The sequence below is a fragment of the Microtus pennsylvanicus genome, chromosome 1 (genome assembly GCF_037038515.1).
Source record: "Microtus pennsylvanicus isolate mMicPen1 chromosome 1, mMicPen1.hap1, whole genome shotgun sequence".
NCBI classification, from domain to species: Eukaryota; Metazoa; Chordata; class Mammalia; order Rodentia; family Cricetidae; genus Microtus; species Microtus pennsylvanicus.
Window position 1 is genome coordinate 117,017,699 of NC_134579.1, and position 17,006 is coordinate 117,034,704.

General features: G+C 43.1%; 3 protein-coding genes across 9 annotated transcripts in view; 2 read left to right on the forward strand and 1 right to left on the reverse strand.

Moving 5' to 3' along the window:
* The first annotated feature begins 1,763 nt into the window (after positions 1 to 1,763).
* The window catches only part of Pgam5 (PGAM family member 5, mitochondrial serine/threonine protein phosphatase), a 33,798-nt gene continuing 18,555 nt past the window's right edge, over positions 1,764 to 17,006 (forward strand). The window contains exons 1-6 of one of the 6 annotated variants that reach the window (XM_075981547.1): positions 1,764 to 2,017; positions 6,600 to 6,778; positions 7,607 to 7,732; positions 7,816 to 7,904; positions 8,002 to 8,132; positions 11,245 to 12,533. In XM_075981547.1, the coding sequence (XP_075837662.1) occupies positions 1,827 to 2,017; positions 6,600 to 6,778; positions 7,607 to 7,732; positions 7,816 to 7,904; positions 8,002 to 8,132; positions 11,245 to 11,395 (867 nt within the window). In that variant the 5' untranslated portion in view covers positions 1,764 to 1,826 and the 3' untranslated portion in view covers positions 11,396 to 12,533. The other 5 variants (XM_075981530.1, XM_075981555.1, XM_075981563.1 and 2 more) reach the window with 5 other exon arrangements.
* Ankle2 (ankyrin repeat and LEM domain containing 2) overlaps positions 14,059 to 17,006 on the reverse strand; it is a 28,550-nt gene continuing 25,602 nt past the window's right edge. For both annotated transcript variants that reach the window (XM_075981184.1, XM_075981176.1), the window contains exon 13: positions 14,059 to 16,780. In XM_075981184.1, the coding sequence (XP_075837299.1) occupies positions 16,558 to 16,780 (223 nt within the window). In that variant the 3' untranslated portion in view covers positions 14,059 to 16,557. The remainder of the gene's footprint in view (positions 16,781 to 17,006) is intronic.
* Positions 14,647 to 14,841, forward strand: LOC142855051 (translation machinery-associated protein 7-like). Its single transcript, XM_075981642.1, has one exon. The coding sequence runs from the start codon at positions 14,647 to 14,649 to the stop codon at positions 14,839 to 14,841; it is 195 nt and encodes a 64-aa protein (XP_075837757.1).

Here is a 17,006-nt window from a genome sequence, read left to right on the forward strand (position 1 = left end):
AGTTCAGTGGTTAAGAACAGTGGCTGTTCTTCTAGAGGTCCTGAGTTCAGTTCCCAGCCACCACATGGTGGCTCGCAACCATCTGTTATGAGATCTTTTGCCATCTTCTAGACTGCAGGCATACATGAAAACAGAACCCTGTATACAAAATAAATTTAATGCTCAAAATAGCGTCATAAGCTAGGCTTGGTGGCACATGCCTTTAACCCTTTAATATCCCTTTAACACCCGGGGTAAAAGGCAGGTGGATCTCTTGTCAGTTTGAAGCCAGTTTGGGTTACATAGCAAGCTCCAAGCCAGTCAAGGGTACATAGAATGGTGAGGCCTATCTGAGAAGGAAACAACAACCACCAAAAACAGAAAAGGATACCCAATCACAAAAGAGCAGTCTGTTGGGAGTCCTAGAACATAAAAATCAGAGGGACCTACCTCCCCATGGGACACTGAGGCAGTAGGTAAGCACTTTAAATAAAAACTATACTATAAACATTAGTTAGTTCCATATTGAAATTTTGTTAAGCCTTTATTGTACACACCCTATAGATACTTTCTATGAAAGATTAAAACATTTTATAGGTCCTGCTCTGGTGTGCGTGGCAGAGGTCATTCCAGGAAAGCAGCCTCTTATGGGCAACTAGTCACACTGCCTTCATGGCAGCCAGCTGTTTTGACTCTGGGACCTACTGTGCAGACACCTCTGCAGCTTCGGTGGACCACCACAACCTTAGCTGTAGACTTGCTCCCGTCATGACCATTCTACACAGCACCTACTGATACTGGACCTACTGTGCAGACACCTCTGCAGCTTCGGTGGACCACCACAACCTTAGCTGTAGACTTGCTCCCGTCATGACCATTCTACACAGCACCTACTGACACTGGAAAGTGGTACTGTGAGCAAGATGGGCGTTGTGAACTCTGACGACCTTGCAATGATTTCATCCAGGCCAGAGGGAGAACTCTTCCTTGGTGGCTGTACAGAAAGCCTCTGATTGTTGTGAACATTCATGAAGGACTATCAGGACAATTGTCACACCCCTTTTCTCTCTATAAATAAGTGGGCTGATACTCATTTTCCAGCCAGTGGAAATGCAATGTGGTATTAGCCATTGCCAAAGGCCAAGGATCCTGAGAATGTCTGAGGTTTGAGGTTTGTTCAGAGCAGTAATATTACCAAATGCCTGCTGCTGCTCACTGCTGGTCAAAGCTGAAAATTATAATAGCTGCAAAGTGCTAGGCCTGCTGCTGGTTAAAGCCCAAGGGAGTAAGTCTCTGGGCCTGCTAGTCTGGGGCCTTGGCCTCAGGCTCAATACGGCTAAGAGCTGCCAGCCCTGAAAGGGCAGTTGGACTACTTTCTTACTCAGAAGGCCCTGGTCTGGTCTAGGGCTAGGATTAGGGCAGTAAAACTTGGAGGCAGGATGGAAGGTGCCAGGGCCTAGCTGTAGGGAATGGAGAGCTGATAGTTTAATGCAGAAGGTTTATAATTGCAGGTAAATGGAACGAATTCTGGAGGTGAAAGTTGATAGTGAAGAACAGCATGCGTACACTTAAGGATTATAAAAGAAAACAACTCTAGATCTACAGCAAGAGCAAAACCTGAGGATTTTCAGTTCACCTAAACCCAATACCAGATTTTGATCCCCTGGGGACTTAACCACCAAAAGAAGGGGACCTATGCTTGCCACATAGAGGCTACCGGTAGGTGGCGCCCGAGTCCGCCTTTCCTGCACTATAAGGGGAGGAGGGCGGAACTTCCTCCAGCCGGAAGCAGGCACATGCGGAAGTGTGTCCCTGGCGTACTGCCGTCGGGCCGCGCGGTTTGAGGCATGGCTTTCCGGCAGGCGCTTCAGCTAGCGGCCTGCGGTCTGGCGGGTGGGTCGGCCGCTGTCCTCTTCTCCGCGGTAGCGGTGGGCAAGCCGCGCGGCGGCGGGGATGCAGACGCGCGCGCGACCGAGCCTCCGACCTGGACAGGAGCCTCGCGTCCGGGGCCCGGCGTCTGGGATTCCAACTGGGACAGGTGCAGGGACCGGAGGGTGGAGCTCGGGCCTGGTTCCTCACCCTTCACAGTAGGGCAGATATCGGTGCACTTGAGGGGTGTGTATGAGTGGGTCTAGAGTTGCTACCAACTGGGACGGCTGGTTCTGAGAGTCCCAGTACCAGGACGACGCGTCCTCCAAAGGGTCTCAGTGCCTGGACTATCCGTCCCTGCGAGGGTACCTATACCCGGCCGGATAAGTTCGTCGGGAAATCCTTGTTCAGAGACAGTACACCCGAAGGTCCGTGTCCAAGGACTTATCTTCTAAAGGATTAGTGTGTGTGTGTGTGTGTGTGTGTGTGTGTGTGTGTGTGTGTGTGTGTGTATGTGTGTATAGTCAGTGTTTTGATTGTGTGTATGTGTATAGTCAGTCAGTGTTTTGATTGTGTGTGTGTGTGTGTGTGTGTATAGTCAGTCAGTCAGTCAGTCAGTGTTTTGATTGTGTGTGTGTGTGTGTGTGTATAGTCAGTCAGTCAGTCAGTCAGTGTTTTGATATATAGCCCAGCTTGTCCTCACAGATTCTCCCGAAGCCTGCGGAAAATTAGGTTTTCAAGCATGCTGTTTACAGAGAATCTGTGCTTAGAATTAAGTAGAACTAAAAGTTAGGTTACTCATGGATGCCTGATATATAGTGGCACATGCCTTTAATCCCAGCACTGGGAGTGAGAGGCAAGCAGATCTCTGAATTCTAGGACAGCATGAAATATGTAGAGAGAACCTATCTAAAAAAAACAAAAGAAAACAAACAAACAAAAAACCCAAGAATTAGGTTGCCTTATTTAAATTTGTTTCATATAGCAAGGGTTGCATAGAGAAACCCTGTCTTGAAAAATAACAACAAACAAAAAGTTTGCTTCGTATTTATTTGCTTGCCACATCAGCAGTGTGCATGGACCGGTACAGGGAATGTTAGGTGGGGGAAGGATGCATCACAGATGGAAAAACAACTGCCGGAAGGGACTAGGAAGTGGACATATCCACTTGGTTCTTTTCTCGTGGGTTTTCCTCTCTGACAGAAGTCTCCAAACTGTATGGTCCATCCAGCCCGACACATTCCTGCATCTGCAGCAAGACTTTGACTTGGCAGTGTGTGGACTAACACCCCAGTTTAGTCTGTACAGATAATGCTTGAGCCACTCCCACACTCTTCAGTCCTTCCTCTTCCAGCATGGTTGTAATTTTGGCAGGTTTGACTTGTGCTGTTTCTGCCTCCTACGTTATTATTTTTTTTTTTTATATTTATTGAGCTCTACATTTTTCTCTGCTCCCCTCCCTGCCTCTCCCCTACCCCCTTTAACCCTCGCCCAAGGTCCCCATGCTCCCATTTTACGCAGGAGATCTTGTCTTTTTCTACTTTGTACTTCCCATGTAGATTAGATCTATGTAAGTCTCTCTTAGTGTCTACATTGTTGTCTAAGGTCTCTGGCATTGTGGTTTGTAGGCTGACTTTCTTTGCTTTATGATTAAAAACCACCTATGAGTGAGTACATGTGATAATTGTATTTCTGTGTCTGGGTTACCTCACTCAAAATAATGTTTTCTAGCTCCATCCATTTTCCTACAAAATTCAAGCTGTCGTTATTTTTTTCTGCTGTGTAGTACTCCATTGTGTAAATGTACCACATTTTTCTTATCCATTCTTTGGTTGAGGGGCATTTAGGTTGTTTCTAGGTTCTGGCTATGACAAACAAAGCTGCTATGAACACAGTTGAACACATGTCCTTGTGGCACGATTGAGCATCCTTTGAATATATACCCAAAAGTGGTATTACTGGGTATTGAGGAAGGTTGTTTCCTAATTTTCTGAGAAATCGCCACACTGACATCCAAAGGGGCTGTACCAGATTGCATTCCCACCAGCAATGCAGGAGTGTTCCCTTTTCCTCACAACCTCTCCAGCATAAGTTGTCATCAGTGTTCTTGATCTTGGCCATTCTTTCAGGTGTAAGATGGAATCTCAGAGTTGTTTTGATTTGCATTTCTCTTATAACTTAGGATGTTGAACGTTTCCTTAAGTGTCTTTCAGTCTTTTAGATTCCTCTGTTGAGAATCTCTGTTTAGGTCTGTACTGCATTTTTTTTTATTAGATTATGTGTTCTTTTGGTGTCCAATTTCTTGAGTTCTTTGTATATCTTGGAGATCAGACCTCTGTCTGATGTAAGATTAGTGAAGATTTTTTTCCCATTTTGTAGCCTGTCATTTTGTCTTGTTGACCATGTCTTTAGATTTACAGAAGCTTTTCAGTTTCAGGAGGTCCTATTTATTAATTGTTTCTCTCAGTGTCTGTGCTGCTGGGGTTCTATTTAGGAAGTGGTTTCCTGTGCCAATGTGTTCAAGTGTACTTCCCACTTTCTCTTCTATAAGGTTCAGTGTGGCTGGCTTTATGTTGAGGTCTTTGATCCATTTGGACTTGAGTTTTGTACATGGTGATAGATATGGGCTTATTTTCATTCGTCTACATGTTGATATCCAGTTATGTCAGCACCACTTGTTAAATATGCTTTCATTTTTCCATTTGATATCTTTTGCTTCCTTGTCAAAAATCAGGTGTTTGAAGATGAGTCTTCTATTTGGTTCTATTGGTCCTCCTGTCTGTTCTTACGTCAATACCAGGCTGTTTTCAGTATTGAAGCTTTGTAGTAGAGTTTGAAGTCAGGGATTGTGATGCTTCCAGAAGTTCTTTTATTGTACAGACATTATTTGTTTTTGTTTTTGAGACAGGGTTTTTCCATGTAGCCCTGGCTGTTCTGGAACTCACTCTGTAGACCAGGCTGGCCTTGAACTCGGAAATCTCCCTGCCTCTGTCTTTTGAGTGCTGGGATAAAAGGTGTTCACATGCATGGCTCCTGCCTCCTACATTTAACTGAGTAGCTTCAGTTTCTTCAGCTCCTGTATCCAAGTCCACTAATTGCAGTCCTCAACCATTGTGATGACCACTACCCCAGTGATTTAGTGTGACCTAGAAAAGAGCTCTATTTTTATTTAATTTTAATTTAATTATAGTAGTCCCTCTGTATTCTGGGGGATTGCTTCCAGCATCTCTAAACATACCAACATCTATGTATGTTTAAGAGTGTAGTATTTGAACCAGGCGATGGTGGCGCACGCCTTTAATCCCAGCACTCGGGAGGCAGAGGCAGGCGGATCTCTGTGAGTTTGAGACCAGCCTGGTCTACAGAGCTAGTTCCAGGACAGGCTCCAAAGCCACAGAGAAACCCTGTCTCGAAAAACCAAAAAATAAAATAAAATAAAAGCGTGTCCTAGATGTCTAGGTTTTTCTCCTGTATACTTTAAATTATCCCTGGATTACTTACCATACTGAATACAATAAACTTGCCATGTAGGTAGTTGTTAAATTATATACCTTGAGGTAAAATCACAAGAAAAAAAAAGGCCTGTTTGGTACTGGTGCAAATGTTTTTGAATATTTTTGAAACCTGGTTGATTAAATCTATGAGTGTGGGATTTACTTATTATATAACTCAAATTAGCTTTTTCTGATCCTTCTACCTCAGCTTCTTGTTAGGACTATAGATTTATACTGTGAGAAAGTGCAGCCAAGGGCTCCAGTCTAGTATTTTTCATTTAAATTAGGAATGTTAGTGTATACCTGTAATCTTGCTACTTGGAAGACTGAAGTAGGATTGCTGTGACCTCAGCCTGGGCTATGCTAAGAGACCATCTCATAACCAACAAAATGAGTAAATAATGAATGAAACAGCCCCATAACTAGTAGATCCATATAGATTATACAGTTCGAGGCTCTGCTCCAGTGCAACTGCTCATATGCTCACAACCTCTTGTCACTTGGCTGCATATCTGCAGCATTACTGTTTCTCCTTTTTTTCTTCTCATATGCATGTGTGTGAGATCACATGTGTGTAGGCCTGTGTGAACCTCTGAGGTAGTAGATACCGAGATTCTTCTTGATCGTGCTTCCAGATTATCCTTTAAGGCATGGTCTCTCAGTCAAACCCAGAACTTGCTAGTACGAATAGTCTCACTAGTCAGCTTCTTCTGGGGATCCTGTCTCCACTTTCTGAGGCTGGAATTATAATTATAGGTGGGCCACTGTGCCTACCAATATTTATGTGGCTTCTGAACTCCAGTCTTCCTGCTTGTACTTTAACAAGCATTTTAACCTCTGAGCCATCTCCCTAGCCCATCTTTGCCAAGAACATGAACCTTGGCTTCAACATGTCTCTTGTGCCCACTGTTGCATTTTCCTTTTGTCTGGTCTTTTGTTTTTGTTTTTGTTTTTTTTTTTTTTTTTTTTTTTTTGATTTTTCGAGACAGGGTTTCTCCGTAGCTTTTGGTTCCTGTCCTGGAACTAGCTCTTGTAGACCAGGCTGGCCTCGAACTCCCAGAGATCCGCCTGCCTCTGCCTCCCGAGTGCTGGGATTAAAGGCGTGCGCCACCACCGCCCGGCTTGTCTGGTCTTTTGGTAAAGAGTACAGGTATGCTCTGTAAGGCTGATCTCCCTGGGCTTGAGTGTCCCTCTGTCCTTTTCCCAAGTACTGAAAGGTGTCTTGACAAGAGGTCATTATGATGTTTTCACAATTAGGCGAGAGCCACTGTCTCTCGTTAACCTGAAGAAGAGGAACGTGGAATCTGGAGAAGAAGAGCTGGCATCCAGACTGGACCACTATAAGGCAAAGGCTACAAGGCACATATTCCTCATCCGTCATTCCCAGTACCATGTGGATGGCTCCCTGGAAAAGGACCGCACTCTGACCCCATTAGGTAGGACTCCTTGAATGGTCTTGAAGTTAGAGCAGCTGAAATTGGAATATAGGTCTTCTCCCCTTCTTTCCCTGTTACAGCCCTGGTGGTGATGGAGACAAGAGTCTCAACTGTGTAATCTAGGCTGGTCTGGATTCCTGATCCCCCTGCTTTGCTTCCCAAGTAGGTGGAAACATTAGAATACATGGTAGTGTGCATTTACATTTTAAACTTTTTTTTTTCTTGAGACAGAGTTTTTCTGTGTAGCTTTGGAGCCTGTCCTGGCACTCATTCTGCCCTCAAACTCACAGAGAACCGCCTGCCTGTGCCTCCTGAGTGCTGGGATTAAAGGCATTTACCACCACCACTTGGCCTTAAGCATTTTGTTGGGATGGCATATTTCCCATTTGTACACATATTCAAAGCTGGGTGGTAATATGTCTCCAGCCGTGTTCTCTAGCAGATTGTGTTGTCATGTTGTGTCTAATTGTCACAAGACAGTAGGCCATTGTGATGCTGAGACTTGATTTTGTTCTCCGCCAGTCAGAACTGGAAATTGAAGCCAGGGTCTTGCGTACTAGGCAGTTGTTCTACCAGTAAGATATATTATGTTCCCAATTGGAACTTTATTTTGAACATAGTTGAGTAAAAATAAGAGAAACAGCAAAGGGTTCACATTCCACTGCTTATAAGTTAACTCATTCCTGCTAATCAGGTGCATTTTTCCTTGGGGTTGAGGACAACTGATTGTTTCTTTGCTCCCTGGTTAAGTCTATTATAGGACAACGTCTTCAGTGGTGCTTGATGGCACATCACTGGTATATGACTTTCAGTTATTTTTCTTTCAAGGTCGGGAACAGGCTGAACTTACAGGGCTCCGACTTGCAAGCCTGGGATTAAAGTTTAATAAAATTGTTCATTCCTCCATGACCCGTGCTGTAGAGACCACAGACATCATCAGTAAACACCTGCCAGGTGAGTGTTGGTTGTCTACCATGTGGAGGGTATAAATTCACTCTTGGGGATACATTGCTGAACAGGGATCAGCTCTTTTCCAGGTGTCTCCAGAGTCAGCACAGACCTGCTACGGGAAGGTGCCCCTATTGAACCGGATCCACCTGTCTCTCACTGGAAGCCAGAGGCTGTGGTAAAAATGCCATTCCTTGTGCCACTGGATTAGGGCAAGGCCTGTCCTTAGCCTTGTCTGCTTCTACACTGACAACTCCTTGGTCTACTCCTAGCAGTATTATGAAGATGGAGCCCGGATTGAGGCTGCCTTCAGGAACTACATCCACCGAGCTGATGCCAAGCAGGAGGAGGACAGTTATGAGATCTTCATATGCCATGCCAATGTCATCCGCTATATTGTTTGCAGGTAAGTGCCATATCTAATTCACTGTGTTAGCACCCATCTTTCCTGGCCTTGCGTTTCTGCAGCCTAGGAGCTTCTTCTGTCTTGACTTGAAGGGAATATTGGTGAAGCTAGATTAATTGTCTATAGAATGCCTGTTTCACCTTCCTTTATTAGTAAACCCCCAGTGAAACTGGCCTTGACAGTGTATATGGTCAGGGAGCTGTGTTCTGGTGTCCTCAGCCTTTTGAGAATGGTGAATGTTCAGGGACCATTCAAGAGTCCTGTTTTCCAAACAGTAGACTTATTCTGAGATTTTATTTCCTTTGTCCTGTTGGTATCAGAACTTCTCTATTAAGTACCATCTTTCTCCATGTTTGTGTTTGTGAACAGTGTGGGCACCTTGTGGGCCAGGACGCTTGTCTGCTAGTCCTGTACATGTGTGTAATCATGACCTGTGATTGTTTGCTGCTCAGTTTACTTTGTTTTTGAAATTTTCTTCACTTTCTGTAACAGGCTCATGCTGTTTCCCTGCATGCCCGTTTTAGTCACTTTTCTGTGTGCCAAGGTAATAAGTAGCCTGCTCCCTATTCTTGGATTGTCACGTTTACCATGATGTATGTTCCCATCACAAGCTGACCAGCAGTCCAGGGATGGCTAGGGAACCTCATGGTCAGATAGGTAAGCATCAGTCCCAAGAAATTACAAGGTTGTGCTGAAAAGCTGGGAGTCCCTACTGGGCTCCAGGAGCTCCATATCAGACTGAGAACTGTTAGTAGGAAGGAGGATGGTGTGGTGGACAGGTGCTTTGTTTATATTCTCTAATAAGAGCAAGTGCTTCTAGGATGATGTGGTCCCAACTGCTTATCAGGATAAACACTCAACATGTGAACAAGCCAGGAGTGCCCCATTTATTTTTTACCTCATTATTCTGTGTCAGCCCCTGATAACTGACAATGTTGAAAATGCAGAAAGCAGCTCGGCAGTAGTAGCAGGTCCTATTCAGGAGTGATCATCCTGAGTTGTTAAGGGTAACACTAAGACTGCATAGTAGTGTGGGCTGAGGTGTGCTGTAATATAAATAGCTTATCTGGAATATATAGGAGCCTGGATTTGATCCTCATCACAAAGAAAAAACTGCTTTAATATTTAAAAAATGTTATTTTATGTGTGCCATAGAACTTGTGTAGAGGTCAAGGACAACTTTGTGGAGTTACTTCTCCTTTCTTCTATCTTTATGTAGGTTCCAGAGGCTGAACTCAAGTTTCCAGGCTTGCACAGCAAGGGCCTTTGCCCAAGTTGAGCCATCTTATGGGTCTACTTTATTGTTTAAAACTATACTTTGTATCAGATATGGCACACATTTTCAATCCTTTAATCCCAGCATTTAGGGAATAGGCAGATCTTTGTGAATTACAGGCTAGCCAGGATTATAGTGATCTCTTAAAGTAACCCATTTATGACCTGGGTGTGGTGGCACATAGCTTAATATCAGCACTTGGAAAGCAGAGGCAGGTGGATTTCTGTGAGTTCTAGGCTGGTTCTATTTATAGCAAGTTCCAGGTGAGCCAGGGGTTGCACAGTGATACTGTCTCAAATAAAACAAATGAAACCTGTTTATGTGAAAATCTGTACAGCCCCTTGAGGATCTAGAAGCTTTTTTTTTAAAAAAAAATATTTATTTATTAGGTGTACAATATTCTGTCTGTATGCCTGTAGGTCAGAAGAGGGCACAGACCTCATTACAGATGGTTGTGAGTCACCATGTGGTTGTCGGGAACTGAACTCAGGACCTTGGGAAGAGCAGGCAATGCTCTTAACCTCTGAGCCATCTCTCCAGCCCTCTAGAAGCTCTTTTTAAGCAGCAAGCCACCACAAAGTATACAGTGTTCTAGCAGACTGGGCTAGAGATGTAGTGTCTTGTCGAGTGCTTGCCTAGCATGTACAAAGACCTTGGTTTGTCTCCAGCAGCACAGAAACCCAGTGTGGCTGGGCAGTGATGGTGCACTCCTTTAACCCCAGCACTCAGGAGGCAGAGGCAATGGATCTCTGTGAGTTCAAGGCCAGCCTGGTCTACAGAGTGCGTCCCAGGACAGTTAGGACTATTAACAGAGAAACCCTATCTCAAAAAATTGGGGGGAGAAAATAGGCCGAGTGTGAGTTTGAGTTACATAAAATTCTATCTTTAAAAACCAGGGGTTGAGCCGGGCAGTGGTGGCGCACGCCTGTAATCCCAGCACTCGGGAGGCAGAGGCAGGTGGATCTCTGTGAGTTCGAGGCCAGCCTGGTCTACAAAGGGAGTTCCAGGACAGGCTCCAAAGCTACAGAGAAACCCTGTCTTGAAAAAAAAAACCAAAAAAAAAAAAAACCAAACAAAAAAAACCCAGGGGTTGGGGTGGGATTTCCCATGTCCCTTTTCAGTATTAGCCAGAACACATCACAGTTTTTACATATTTACAATTTAAAATTGACAAGCCTACTAGCAGGAAATGTCACACATGTTGGTAGAATAAGTTGAACTCAATTCAGACTAATTCCTGAGGATAGAGCACATTCCATTACTAGAAAATGGCAGAGACAACACCAAAATGTTCAGCAAATACTCTGTGTGTGTGTGTAGGTGCCCTTAAGAGGCCAGAAAAAGGATTCCTTGGAGCTGGAGGCATTAGAAGTTGTGAGCTGCCCAACATAGGTCCTGGGAATTGAACTCTAGTCCTCTAGAAGAGTAAGCAAATGCTCTTTACTGTTGATCTCTCCAGCCCCAATACTTGTGCCCTTCAAAAGGAAAATCCTGTCAGGGTCATGCATTATACCTCTATCCTGGGAGACCAGCCAAGTCCTGTCAGAAATATTTCTCTCCTAATTTGGATGCTTCTTGTTACAGTGCAAAACAGCCTTGATATCATTAACTCTAAGTACATTTCTGACTTAATTGGGTTGAAGCCTTGTCCCCACAGGTCAGATTCTTAGTGTACTATTAGGACCTTTCCAATGAGAATCTTTTCCTTGAAGACAGTATGGCTTCAGATACTGGCCCAGCTGAACATACCTACTCCAAAAGACTGTCAGCTGCCTGAGCCAAGAGCAGTTCTTCACCAGCCTGAGCTTTTTGCTAGTATCATCTCTCTCTCCCCAGAGCACTGCAGTTTCCCCCAGAAGGTTGGCTCCGCCTGTCCCTCAACAACGGGAGCATCACCCACCTGGTGATCCGACCCAACGGTCGTGTTGCACTCAGGACCCTTGGGGACACTGGGTTCATGCCCCCAGACAAGATTACTCGGTCCTGAGGCTGCCTGCAGGACTGCACCCTCCTCTGCTGGTGGCCTGGCTGCAGCCTTCCCTTCCCTGTCCAGATTGTGCTGTGGCTTCATGTTGTCTCCAGGAAGAGGATTTCTGAATGTCACATCTGGGTGCTCATTTCTGGTCTGGGCTGCAGAAAGCAACTTATGGGTTAGATGGTCTTTCTGAAAGCTTCCTACCTTACCACTACCACTGGCACAGCTCTACAAGGTACAGGAACCTCCTGGGGCAGAAGGCAGACATAATCATGAGGACTGAAGTGGCCTGACTGTGTTTTATCAGGTGATTACAGCAGATCAACTCAACAACCCATAAGCTCTGGCAGAAGACCTGTCAGGCAGTATAGTGGTTGTCTGCAACCACTGTTTCATATCCTATAATCTAGGAACTTTTGTTGCTTAAATATTTATCAGATATTTTCCTCACATGGGTTCTTACTTTGTAAACTCACTTGTCAGCTCAATTAAGAGATTCTGTGTCTATTGCATCTTGAAGGGCTAAGGGACTGGCATCCTATAAGGTAGACTATAAGCCATGGAAGAAGTGGCATTACAAAAAGGCTGTGGTCTGTAAATGGCAAATACATGACAGCCTTGTAAGAAGATGTTTGGAGGCAGTGAAATAGCCCAGACTGACAAGATTTAGGTGGCATGTGCTTGTAATTCTAGCACTTGGGAGGCCAAGGTAGGATCATGAGTTTCTTGCTAGCCTGAGCTATGTAGAAAAACCAAGTCTTAAAGAAAATATTCTAGAGTGCTACTGATTACTGTAAACCTTTGGGCTTGTAGGTTAAGTTATTTAGAAATGATGTGCTTGTTTACTCCAGAGAGTCTGATAACGTAGAAGAAACTGGTTTGTGTGTATGTGTTTTTTGTTTTTGCATATTTGAGACAGGATCTTACTGTTGCCCAGGCTGGCCTCAAACTTGAGACCCTTCTCAGTCTTTAGAATGTTGGGATTGTAGATATATACTACCATACCTGTCCCCCAAAAAATCCCTATACAGTTTCTATGAAGTGGTTGTGAGCATTTTCTGTAATCAATACAATGAGTTGGAATATTTGACCCATCTCTCTGTCCTGTTTGGAAACAAGTATGTAATAAAATTTTACTTCTTTGTTGTTTGTTTTTGGTTTTTTTTTTTTTTTAAACCGATATAATTAGAAACCCTTTCTCAGTATCTTCTATCCCAGGGCTGATCCCAGGTATCCTGCTTGGAGGACTACCTCCCATAGAAGGTACAATGCTTCCTGTACACTAGGCCTGAGAGGTGTCACTTGGAAGTAACCTTGGCTACCTACATTCCACTTTGTAGAAGTAGTTGGAACAGGCATGCCAGGCTGTCAACTTCTAAATACAAAGCTCAAGGCTACTACTTGACCTTCTGGGAATGTAAAAGCATTTCACAGGGAGATAATGACTTGCTTGGGGTCAGTGTACTACGAGTATCCCCACATGGTACAGCCTCCATAACCTTCAAGGACTGGTAGTATTTTAGCTATGAAGTCAGGCCAGCCCCTAGTATATATAATGTGTCATCTTTCTTGGAGGCTGACAGTCATCTGTAAAGACAGTGATCACTCATAGCAATGATCCTGCAAGCTGACAGCACGGCCCCTAGTCAGTTGCCCTGTCCCTTCAGATCCCAATTCTCCTTATCAGTGGTCAAAAAATCACACTGCAAAGTGATAGCAGAAAATGACATAAGACATACTGAAAAGCAGGGACAAGAAACTAAGGCCTGCACAAGTTTGTTGGTTGCTCATGATACCAGTGATCCAATAGATTCCAAATGCTCCCGAGTCAGGCATTGTGTGCTGGGGCTGTTAATACACACAATGCTATGTCAAAATCTAATTTTCTGACTTTAAAATTATACTGTTATTTCTCATTTGTCTCAGGAAAACATTGAAATGAAGTACAGCTCAAGCCCAAAAATGACCATACTAATTATTAAATTTGAAGCCAACAACGCAGAGCTGAGTTTCCAGAGTTTGTAAAGTAATAACCAGAATGCAGCATTAGACTCAGTTTAAGAGCTCAATAAGTTCTGGGAATAACCTGTTTTCTTAAATATGGAACTTTTTATAATTTTCAGTTTTCTTATGGTCTATACCTACACATGCTATGAACACTGGGCAGGAGTGGGTGCCCACCAAGAGGCCCAATAGCTGTGATGGCAAATGCTTCTGTGGTGCCGGGTACGGAGACCACATGCCTTGGTTTGGGACAGATGTTTAATGATTTCTGAAACACTGACCAAGTGGTGTGCCACTAAATGGCATTGATTCTTCTTGACTATTGTGTTTTACTTCATTTCAGTGGTTTCAATGAGACAAATAAGAGATACTGAAATGACTAGAATAAAAATACAGAAAATGACTAGATCTTGACATAACAAGTGTGTGTGTCAATAGCCCAGTGAGCAAGGTCCAACTCAGGAAGACAAAGTCCTAACTACTTCTTCTGAAAACAGCAAAGATCAATAGCATCTGGTATTGGTCCCTGCCACAGTGCAGCAAGCGCTAATTTTCAACAACACTGTACTCTGCTCTTCTCTAGAAATGAACACTAGGGATTTCTGCTGTCTCTATTATAAAGTTCATCCATACCATGCCACTTCAGGAAAGATGCTTTACACACTCCATCACACATTACAAACTAATGGTTGTTTAATAAAAAGATTAGTTTCCTACCACTTCCCACTCCCATAATCAAATGGTATCAACTATGTTAGAATGAACGAAAAACCAGCAAGTAAACTTGTTCAGTTCAAGGCCATTGAGTCAACAGAAGACTATTTCACAAATATCAATGTGATACACAGATTAATGTACTTTCCCATAAAAATACTGCTTAAAGTTTTACTCAAAAGGAATTCTGCCCATTAAGTGATCTTTCTGAAAGCATTGTGTAAAAATGATAAAACAGTGTTTAATGACATAGAATTATCAGGTGTTACTAACAGGTATCATACTACACACTAGTGGAAAAACAGTCCAAAGGTGGCTTAAAGCTTATGGCTCAGCATGTAAAATTGTCACATCCAATGACCTGAGTTGGATCCCTGCAACCTACAGAAGTAAAATCTGAGTTCCAAAAGTTGTCTTCTGACCTCCACGCTTGTAAAGCTGTAGTCTGTGAAGTGAGCACAAAGCTAGTACTTCAATTTTTATTTGAGTATCGGCCAACAACAAGAAGAAAACAGGGTCTGGAGAAGGGGGTGTCTGGAGGCGCCATGTCGGGCCAGGAAGGTGGCAAAAAGAAGCCCCTGAAACAGCCCAAGAAGCAGGCCAAGGAAATGGAAGAGGAAGATAAGGCTTTCAAGCAGAAACAAAAAGAGGAGCAGAAGAAACTCAAGGAGCTAAAAGCCAAGGCCGCGGGGAAGGGACCCCTAGCCACAGGTAGAATTAAGAAATTTGGCAAAAAGTAAGCTGTTCCTCATATCTGAGATGATGGTGACCCTCTTCCATTCCTATTTAAACATCTGGATTCCCTGCCATAACATCTTTGCCATCTACAGCTAGAATGAAGTGTTATCCTGGAGCATGTTGTACATTGTAATAAACTTTTGTAAAAAAAAAAATAATAGTAAATAATAAAAAATACACAAAAAAAGAAAACGGGACAAAATGGTAAGAAAATAAGATCGTAGCTGGATATATAATGTATGGGTTTTTGTTTCTTTTGAGAACAAAGATAATACTTTTAGAACTGTATTGTTTTCTACTGTACTGAGTTGCTTACACAGGGGAATGGAAACCCTTCATGTAATAAACTTTGAATCCAAAGTCCTAAATCTCAATTGTAGTATTTCTGACTCATTTGTCACATTAAAATAAGCTTTAAGAAATCCTAAACATCTCAACTCAGAATTTTTTTTTTTTTTTGAGGTAAGGTCTCTATCTGTAGTCCTGGCTGTCCTCAAAACTCACAAAGACCTACCTGTTTCTGCCTCCTGAGTGCTGCGATTAAAGGTGTGTACCACCAAGTCCAGCCAAAACTTTTATGAACAAAAAAGAATCTTAATACCCATTTAGTTGCATTGTACAATCTCAAAATCTAAATTCAGGAAAATTAAGAATGACTCATAAAAGGCACTGAAGTTGGCAAAATTAGTGGTATAATTTTTGATTGGGATTAAACACAGCAAGTGTCTCCAGAACACTACTGCCTGTGTGCAGGCCAGTGTGCCAGAGAGCCAGGAACTAACTTCAGCAAGGTGGTTTTACACTCTTTGTGGCTAGTGGCAAGGAAAGTAAACATTAGCAACTGAACCGAGTTTACAGTTAAAAATGTCAAGTTTTAAACTGTAGTGTAATGCTCTTTAAATGAATTCTAAAGTATGAGATTTACTTCTTGTATAATCATGCTCAATTAAGTCTCAGGAAAAATATTAAGACTAGGAAACTTCCACATTACCTAATTATCATTACACTGACAACTAAGTAAAAGCATACTGAAGTTCTGAGAAATAAGAATTGCTTTTTCAGTTATTGCTGGTAAGTTTTCTATGATTACTGAAAAGACTCCCAATGGCTTTAACTTTTTTACCCCTACAAGAAAAGTTTTTAATCTAGCAATGTTTTGAGCACTGCTACTGAAGTCTGAGATAGTCAAGAACCCTTTGTTTCCCTGTCACCTGCTTTCTCATAGTTGGAACAACTAGGATTAAGTGACAAACACATGTTTTTGCCATTGCATATCAGAAAGCTGATACCACGCTAAGAATGAGACAACACACAATCTTTCTGAGAAACTGGGTGTGCATACAGGTACTGCAGACCTGCTGCTGACACTGTAGGTAGCCAGTCCCAATTAGAGCAGCACCTCACTTGCCTATCAGCTGCTTTTGTATCTTTGATCTATTCTAAAACCAGAAGTTTCCTCCTGAAAAGTCTGCATTGTTACTATAGCCACACCTTCAAACAATTTGGATCTGAGTTTGCTTTCATTAACTTTCAAAATAGCAGAAATTTAAATTTTACTCGTAACATTGTATATTCTAACATTCTGGTATCTTCAAAGAGAGGATTAAAAAGTTACTCAGAATACAATTTTTTTGTTATGGAATTTTTACCAATAAACACATTACCCCTCTTTTTAAAAACAAGTAAATGAGCCCCAGGAGTGAGCATATTGGCTGGCTCTACAGAGCTGCAAGTCGGGCCATGTGTGCCATCCTTTGGAAGTGACTCCCATGTGCTGGACTGTAACGCCCAGGGCTGTGAAGGCCAGGGGAGGAGGTGGTGTGACCAGGCTTGCTGGAGCTGCTACCAGCTGGACTGCTTCGCCCTGAACCGCAGCTACGAGAGCAACCAAGATCCAGCAGCTCAGTTGTGATCTTCCCTTTCAGTGCAGGACTTGGCCAACTACAGAAACCAAAAAGAGACTTGTTACCACTGAAAGGCGTATCTACAGATTTAAAAACAGAACAAAAACAGGCATGACACCCATCTTACAGAGAGGAGGTACTTCATCTTGAATCTGAAGATTTTCTACACAATACCCATGTTACTCCAGCTACAAATCCTAGATGCTGCCACCCCTGGTACAGTTTGCTAGGAGCAAGCCTGGTCTACTTTTTTCCACCTACCT